Source organism: Macrobrachium nipponense, chromosome 17, assembly GCF_015104395.2.
Source record: "Macrobrachium nipponense isolate FS-2020 chromosome 17, ASM1510439v2, whole genome shotgun sequence".
NCBI lineage: Eukaryota > Metazoa > Arthropoda > Malacostraca > Decapoda > Palaemonidae > Macrobrachium > Macrobrachium nipponense.
The window spans coordinates 1,587,448-1,596,841 of record NC_087210.1 but is presented as its reverse complement, the minus strand read 5'-3'; the positions used below and the strand labels follow the sequence as shown (position 1 = coordinate 1,596,841).

Below are 9,394 nucleotides of genomic sequence, written 5' to 3'. Positions count from 1 at the left end.
TGTTCAGTGATGCCAAAGCGCGGAGAAATGACCAAAAGTGCGGAAAAGATTCGAGGGGGTTCAATGTCATTGAATGCAGAGCTCTGAGGTCTGCACCAGTGATGCCGTTTTTTCTTCACAACATTGGCTTTCAGCAGTGTTACCATATGCACTTCATCTTATTATTTTACTTTATTTATGATTTAATGGTTAGAATGCGTATTTTCCAGTGTATAATTATTTCCTGTGATGTTAGAAAACCGCGTCACTAGCTCAATTTAAAGTATTTTTGATGAAGAAACTAAAGGATTTCAATAAATTTCATTTGTATAAATAAGCAGGATATGTTTTATATCTTTATTTTCATAATAAAACATAAAAAGGCAAAGTGAAGAATTTTTTTCTTCAGTGCCGTGGCCTGTGGTTGGAAAAGCCACGGTGGGTTGCCAGATGTCACCAGAAAGCCACACTAATAGACGAAATTCCTCAAAACGGCAACCCTGGTCTGCACTCCTCCCGTATATGCGGCGCTGCAGGTCCGCATGTATAACTTTTTTTCCATTAATAAAGATGATTGAAATTATATAATATTTTTGAAAATACTAATATTTTTGGAAAATGAACCATTTTCACTAGTCTCGAGTGTTCACGTGCCAATATCAGTAAGAACTGATTTTGACAACAGCAGCTGACGTAACCCAAACGTGATGTCCTACAATGCATTCATTCTTTAGGTCCAGCAATCTTCAATTTGCCTTTGATTTATATATATACTATATTTATATATATATATATATATATAAAAAAATATATATATATTAATATATATATATATATATTTTTTTATATTATATATATAGATATATATATAAGATATATATATATTATAATTATATTATATGGTTATATGTATATATTATATATATTATATATAATATATATATCATATATATTATTATCTATATTATAATATATATATATATTATAGTTTAAGGCAGAATTTGGTTAATTTGTGAGTTAATCTTAGGGTGAAGCCTGCCTTACATTATTGTAAACTTTGTCATGCTTCATGGGTTTTTATTATTTTTTCTAGAAAACAACTGCAAATATGTATTAGGCAATTGCATCAATTGAAGTGATTCAACTGATTATAACCGAATAAGCTTCGATTCCAGTATGCTAGGAAGTGGTGTGTTATAGTCGTGGATTTTCTTTATATTAATGTAGCTTATTGATATATAAGGGACCAATTATGATGTGCTCTTTTCCAATTTTTTGAAACTCATAGCCCTGAATAGGGCATTCGTTTGACTTAGGATTGCCACATGTATACCACAAATCATGCATATTATGCTGTCCATTCTCTTGGGGAAATATCTCATTTCAAAATATCCGTATCATAAAAGGTGGCATATAGACCTACATGTTTCATATCATTTTTGTCAGTTTACAATGCTTATGACATTGATTTTAAGCCTAGACCTATGTTATATATTAGGTTGTTTATTATCATTATTACTTCAGCAAACGTTTTGATTTAACATACAGCATATTACCTAAAGTAACAAGTGTGGCTTAATAAAGAAAAGGAAGAATAAATTACTTGTGAACATCGAAGGATTTATGGAGCTTGTCAACTTACTCTGTGGGGAACGCAAAGAAATGAATCAAAAGCAACCTTTTTTTAGTAAAGACATACATTTTAGTGCAGTTTTTTTGTAACTTCCCACTTATTGCTGAAAACTTTATGAATAAATTTACTTGCCCGTGTTCACTTTGTAGTCTGATTTACGCATCAAATCATATATAACAATCATAACTATAAAACAATATATATATATCTATATATATATATATATAATATATATATATATAATATATATATAGATAGATATAATTATATATATATAAAATTTATATATATTAATAGATAATGTATATATCTATATATATTATCTATATATATATATTATATATATATATATTAGATATATATATCTCGAATGAATATATGAGCTGAACATAACAGCGTATCTCGTAATGTTTCAAAAGATATGAAGCAGCTGAACTTCGGAAAGAGGAAAATCTAACTCTAAAAAGGTTTAATTAGTAAACCCAACTCATATACTGGTAAAGATACGGTTAATATAATATAACCAGGATGAATAATTCGTCTAGTTAGTGTAGCAAAATAACATTGCTTGACAATTAACACTACACCTTCCTGTGCAGAGCTAGTTTCTCGGTGATGTGCGGACTTCGCGTTCGCGGCAACCCTGCTCATGTTACACCTTTCAAAGCACCGCAGTGGCGTGGTTGGTACGGGCGTTAGTCGTTACCTGCCACCTCGGTGGCTGCGAGTTCGATTCTCGACCATTCCATTGAGGAGTGAGAGATGTGTATTTCTGGTGATAAAAGTTCACTCTCGACGTGGTACGGAAGTCACGTAAAGCCGTTGGTCCCGTTGCTGAATAACCACTGGTTCCATGCAACGTAAAAGCACCATACAAACAAAAACATTCCATTGAGGGGTCAGAGATGATTATTTCTGGCGATAGAAGTTCACTCTCGACGTGGTTCGGAAGTCACGGAAAGCCGTTGGTCCCGTTGCTGAATAACCTTTTACTGTCAATTTCAATTTCAGCACTGAATGACCACATACGTCCCAGTGCTTGGCCTTTGGCCTAAATTTTATATTCAACTTCAACAAATTGAAGTAACACTTTCGAGAGATCATTTGGCTCATTCATGAATATGATACTCTCATGAAGCTACCATGATGCTTTTGCCAAGCCCAGTCTTGTCTGTACACAAATTCAAGGATGCAAGGAAGAGGAAAGATAGTCATTTTGACTGCTGTGGTCTCAGCTTGCCTACAAATTAAAGAATTTGAGTTGTTTCTTCCCTACTAGCCTATTACAGTATATTTCCCTGATGACGAACGTCTGGAAATTCTGTAATAATTTCAAATACATTAGCTTATCAAAGTTTATATGTTCGCATTGTTATACAAGAACCATGGGGTCCGGATGGGTGTACCGGTAGGCCTATAGGCCTGGCAAAAGAAAAATGTGATGATGCCCCAAACCATTAGGCAATCTAGCGGCGTGGTTGGTATGGTATTGTTGTCCCACCTTGGTGGTTGCGGGTTCGATTCTCGGCCATTCCACTGAGGAGTGAGAGATGTGTATTTCTGGTGATAGAAGTTCACTCTTGCCGTGGTTCAGAAGTCACGTAAAGCCATTGGTCCCGTTGCTGAATAATCACTGGTTCCATGCAACGTAAAAGCACCATACACGACAAAAACATTAGGCAGCAAGGGTATGAGTGTATGTAAAAAATGTTTTGGATATGTGAATAGTCATAGAAAATATATAGTATACATTTATATATAATATATATATATATATATATATTAAATTATATATATATATATAAATCATTTATTATTATATATATCTAATAAAAGGAGCCCATAAAAGAACCAAAATATAGAGAGAAAAGAACTATATTTCAGAGACTGCTGTCTCCCTCTTCAGGTATATGAATGAGAAAAGTTTACAGAAAAGGTGGTATTTATACCAAGAGATCCATCCACAGGTAAGCCAATAAAGGTCACCCCCACTGATAATCTTCCTTTAATCTTCTTAAGCATTGGTTGAATGAAAATCTTGTCGACCACATCTGAATCCCATGCTCCTTTTGAGATGTTCATTACCTGCCTCTCTTTTATTAAGGCCGATTCCATCATTTGACTCTTGTACCGGCAGTTGCTGCTATAAATTACACGTGACAAATTCCAGTTTATTCTATGGTTATGTTCATTTACATGGTTGAAAATAGCTGAGTTCTGTTGTCCATACCTAACTGACCGTTTGTGTTGTATTAATCTCTGGGGAAGTGATTTTCCTGTAAATCCGATGTAAGATTGGTCACAGTCCTGGCATGGGATTTCATAAACCCCAGTGTCCTTGAGGGATGTCTTTTGTTGGACGTTAATCAGGGATTTGGCTAAGGTGTTTGGGTAAGCAAATGCAAAAGGGTTAGATTTTCCGAGGGTCTGAGTCACCGTCTTTATCCTGTCCAGGTGAGGAATTTTTATTTTATTGTTGGTCTTGTCTTGAGGGGGTCGGTAGAAAATTATGTTTGCTTTGTGAATCGCTTTCTCAGTTATATGGTCGGGATACTTTAAAGACGAAAGTTGCTTACGAATTAGTTCAAATTCTTTTTCCAGGAAATCTGGGGAACAAATTCATAAGGCTCTTAAGAACAGGTTGCTGGCTACACCTATCATGATAGCAATGTCGTGATAGCTAAAGTAGTGAATGTATGAAAGTGAGAACGTTGGTTTTCTGTATATGGTAAATTTGTATTCTGTCGTGTTTCTGATTATTAAAACATCAAGAAAAGGAATTTTGTTGTCTGTTTCCCATTCAACTTTAAATTTGATGCTGGGCACTAATGCATTTAATTTTGAAAGGAATTAATTAGAATTGCCCCACCTATTACATTTTGGGATAATAGGTGGGGCAATTTTAATTAATTCCTTTCAAAATTAAACGCATTAGTGCCCAGCATCAAATTTAAAGTTGAATGGGATACAGACAACAAAATTCCTTTTCTTGATGTTTTAATAATCAGAGACACGACAGAATACAAATTTTTTTATTCAATGGCCATTAATATCCTTTTCTTTGAGCAGTACTTAAAATAATTCTTTGTGAAATTATAAGTATTTAATATATTCCTAGAAATTGGAACCTCAGACTGCTTTGTTTTTTTTGTTTTTTTCGGAAAATTCTCTCCCTCCATTTTTTCAAATGCTTTTGGCACGAAAGTTTTGTATTATAACATCCAAGATATGGGAAATCATTTAATTCCCATTTCGTAACTATAGGCACCTTTATATTCAGAGCCTATAACTTCTCAGACCTGGTTATACTTTTTGTACGATACTCGAAATTTATAACAAGAATTTGTAAGATTTTGTAGCCGTTTAAGACTTCATCTAGCCAGAACTCATCGCAAATGCATAATGACTTAAAATAAAAGGCGAAAAAAAAAAGGCTTCAATGCGGTACCTATACGTAAGTTGATGTCGTCCCGTGGGTGTGTCTGCAGTGATGTCACGGCATCCCCTTCCATCGACCTGACCCTTGACGTTTGACTATCCAAGTATACATCATTCTCTCAGTATTTTTAGTTGAATTAGTGCGAATGTGACAGAGGAAATAACTTTTTAAGTTTTAATAATCATCCTACATGTGAATGACATGCTAGCTTGCCTTTAGAACGGCTGAAATAACTTCATTTTTTGCATTTAATGACGTCTTATTTAGCCTAGCTAGTATATAGTGAACTGGATGCCTGATCAGCCATACTTATAGTAGTGAAATTTTTTGTGACTTTTTGGAGAACTTACACATCCATACCATCTGTCCAGTCTGTTTTTATGGAACGACCTGTTTTGCCAAAGGTAAGTTAGTTATCACGTATTGTAGCGACTGTAGTCTATAGGTCATCCTGTTTGGTCAGTACTAAGTTAGGTTAGGGCTGCTATTCCATTTTATTTCATTGTTAAATTTACTGATATATATATATATATATATATATATATATATATATATATATATATATATATATATATATATATATATATATATATATCCCATATCAAGGATATTAATTTAAAACAGTTAATTGATCGGTTAATTCACTTAGGGGACTGAAGAAAGGTCATGTTTGGTCAATTTTAACTTTAATCCATAAATTCCAGAATTGAAAGTTTGAATGTATGATTTTTCTAGAGGACTATATCTAGGTCAAAGATATTGAAATAAATCTGGTAGAACCAGGGAACAGCTCTGCATGAGGTATTGCCTTGGACATTCCTTTAACCCGTAGTATTTTTTGTTATTAAGAATTTACCGTTATATTTTGTCGTTCGACTATAATTAACCCCAGAACTCGTATGTTATTGTGTGCTTACCATCCTGCTGGAATGCTATCGTGCATGCGCAGTATTATAGGGTAACTTTTACTAGTAAAAAGTAGTTTCCTTGACTGGGGGTCTGGGGGCAGGGGCAAATGCTAAGTAACACGGCCTACTAGGGTGGGTTAGGTTAGTATAGTTCCTTTTTATTCCTTCTAACTGATATAGAGACTTGAATTTGGCAGCAAAATGTATGTTTTGGTAGACAAGGAATACAATCGTGGACTCCAAATGACCACATTTCCATTATTTTCAGACCGTATTATAATTAATGAGGCCAAATATCGCAAATCTTTGTCAAGTATAAAGCCAATATTTCTCAAAATCTCATATGAGGTCAAAGATACATAACATTATATTATACAACTGTTCGTATATTAAATTCAATAAAAGACGATACAGTGCTATGAATATACAGGGATAATTCATCAATTTTATGTATAGTCACTATTGGATGAATCCACCCCAACTCTGCCTGTATCTGCATCATCTAATTATTTATTATAATGAAAATGTTAAAAATAAGTAGTGTGCATGTAGTACAAAGCAATTGTTTCTAATAAGATATAGCATATTCATTTTAATTTTCGTTGGTGAAACAACGCTCTATTTGACCATATAGATTTTAGCACGCGCTCCGAGTAAGCTGGAGGTCAGATCACGCCTTGTTTAGTATAGCTAACGGGGATGGTAGCGAAGGTTGGAAGCTCCTTTTATATATTTATTCACTTGAGTTTGGTTTTTATTGACAGTGGCTTTTTTCCTGTTAGCCATATTAGATATAGTGAGTATGTATATATATATATATATATATATATATATATATATATATATATATATATATATTATATAATATATATGGGGATACAATCCACAATGAAGTAAAATCCTCTTGTAGATTAAAATATATATTCTTGTACAGGATTAAAGCTATCGGCCATCAACTGTGGTCTTGTTCACTAAAATCCTGTACAAGAACATATATTTTTAATCTACAAGAGGATTTTACTTCATTGTGGATTGTATCCCCATTTACTTAGAGGTACGACATAGTACCTGGCCTTCTGCATTTATATATATATATATATGTATATATATATATATATATATATATATATATATATATATATATAATATATATAGATATATATATATATATATATATATATATATATATATATATATATATTAATATATATATATATATATATATATATATATATATATATGACTGGTAAAAATTTTCTGTAACAACAGAATTCCATCTAATAAAAGGAGCCCATGAAAACACCAAAATATAGAGAGAAAAGTACTATATTTCAGAGACTGCTGTCTCTCTCTTCAGGTGGATGAATGAGAAAAGTTTACAGAAAAGGTGGTATTTATACCAAGAGGTCCATCCACAGGCAAGCCAATTTAGGTCACCCATGAACTGTAATCTTCCTTTAATCTTCTTAAGCGTTGGTTGAATGAAAACCTTGTCGATCAGTATATGAAATCCATGCTTCTTTTGAGAAGTTCATTAACTGCCTCTCTTTTATTAAGGCCGATTCCATCATTTGACTCTTGTACCGGCAGTTGCTGCTATAAATTACACGTGACAAATTCCAGTTTATTCTATGGTTATGTTCATTTATATGGTTGAAATTAGCCGAGTTCTGTTGTCCGTACCTAACTGACCGTTTGTGTTGTATTAATCTCTGGGGAAGTGATTTACCTGTAAATCCGATGTAAGATTGGTCACAGTCCTGGCATGGGATCTCGTAAACCCCAGTGTCCACGAGATCCCATGCCAGGACTGTGACCAATCTTACATCGGATTTACAGGTAAATCACTTCCCCAGAGATTAATACAACACAAACGGTCAGTTAGGTATGGATAACAGAACTCGGCTAATTTCAACCATATAAATGAACATAACCATAGAATAAACTGGAATTTGTCACGTGTAATTTATAGCAGCAACTGCCGGTACAAGAGTCAAATGATGGAATCGGCCTTAATAAAAGAGAGGCAGGTAATGAACATCTCAAAAGGAGCATGGATTTCAGATACGATCGGACCAAGGTTTCATTCAACCAATGCTTAAGAAGATTAAAGGAAGATTATCAGTGGGGGTGACCTAAATTGGCTTGCCTGTGGATGGACCTCTTGGTATAAATACCACCTTTTCTGTAAACTTTTCTCATTCATCTACCTGAAGAGAGAGACAGCAGTCTCTGAAATATAGTACTTTTCTCTCTATATTTTGGTGTTTTTATGGGCTCCTTTTATTAGATATATATATATATATATATATATATATATATATATATATATATATATATATATATATATAATAATAACGGGGGCACCGCCCCATTATTCACATAGGCAGCGATAGCCAGATGCGGAAGGCATCTGGGTTTTTGGTAACACTTTCTCCTCCCTCTATCTCTCTCGTCTGGCAATAGCCCTCTCTCTCTCTCTCTCTCTCTCTCTCTCTCTCTCTCTCTCTCTCTCTCTCTCTCTCTCGATAACCTCCCTTCCATTTCATTAGGTCATCAAATCAGAGTCTGGACTACAAAAATATACGTTTATTCAAAGTAAAGTACTAATTGAATAACTCAGATTCTTATAGGATAATTAAATGGAATGATAACTCAAGGTTCAAGTAACTTAGATAACCCCACATGAAATAATAGTCTATAAAGTAATAGTCAAACACCAATTATCTCTTCTCCAAAATATAGTTCCCTCCACACAGTCCACAGTCCCCCTCACTAGATCTGCCTGTTTAAAAGACAGGAGGGACACACTGATAAGCATACACAATTGTAAAGACAAAGTCAAAAGATTAAATGAAATAGAACATCTTTACAAACAAGCCATATCTTTGGCTAAAGCACAGTAACTCTTACCCATCTCCAGCCTGGAATCTTCAAGCACTCTTAAAAGGAAACTCGTTGGCATACCCATCGTGGCTCTGCCTTTCTCGCACAGACCTCTCCGTAAGTCTCTCTATGCCATTATGAACGGACATAGCTTGTACACGTACACATGAATTCACACCCTTCGTCCACGCCCCAGGTAACTGGTTGCAGCCAGTTTTCAAAGGCACCTTGTACAAGCTCTCATGGCACTGAGGTAAGGATCACACCATCCCAAAAAAGTCATCAGCATTCTTAAGCTGTCGCTCTGACACTCATTCTCCAGGGAAGTTAAAATTGAATGTATATATATATATATATATATCTATATACATAGATATATATAATATATATATATATAATATATATATATATATATAATTATATATATTAATATTATATATATTATATATATTAAATAATATATAGATATATTATATTATAATATATTATATATATTATATTATATATAGTGAGGAGAAGGACATAAAGACTTGCTAAAAGGGTCAATTT

The 9,394-nt window shown here is 33.7% G+C and overlaps 1 protein-coding gene across 1 annotated transcript in view; it reads left to right on the top strand.

Moving 5' to 3' along the window:
• Positions 1-5,094: 5,094 nt before the first annotated feature.
• LOC135195989 (mucin-2-like) overlaps positions 5,095-9,394 on the top strand; it is a 72,444-nt gene continuing 68,144 nt past the window's right edge. Inside the window, exon 1 of the mRNA XM_064222490.1 lies at positions 5,095-5,455. Within this exon, the coding sequence (XP_064078560.1) occupies positions 5,432-5,455 (24 nt within the window). The 5' untranslated portion in view covers positions 5,095-5,431. The remainder of the gene's footprint in view (positions 5,456-9,394) is intronic.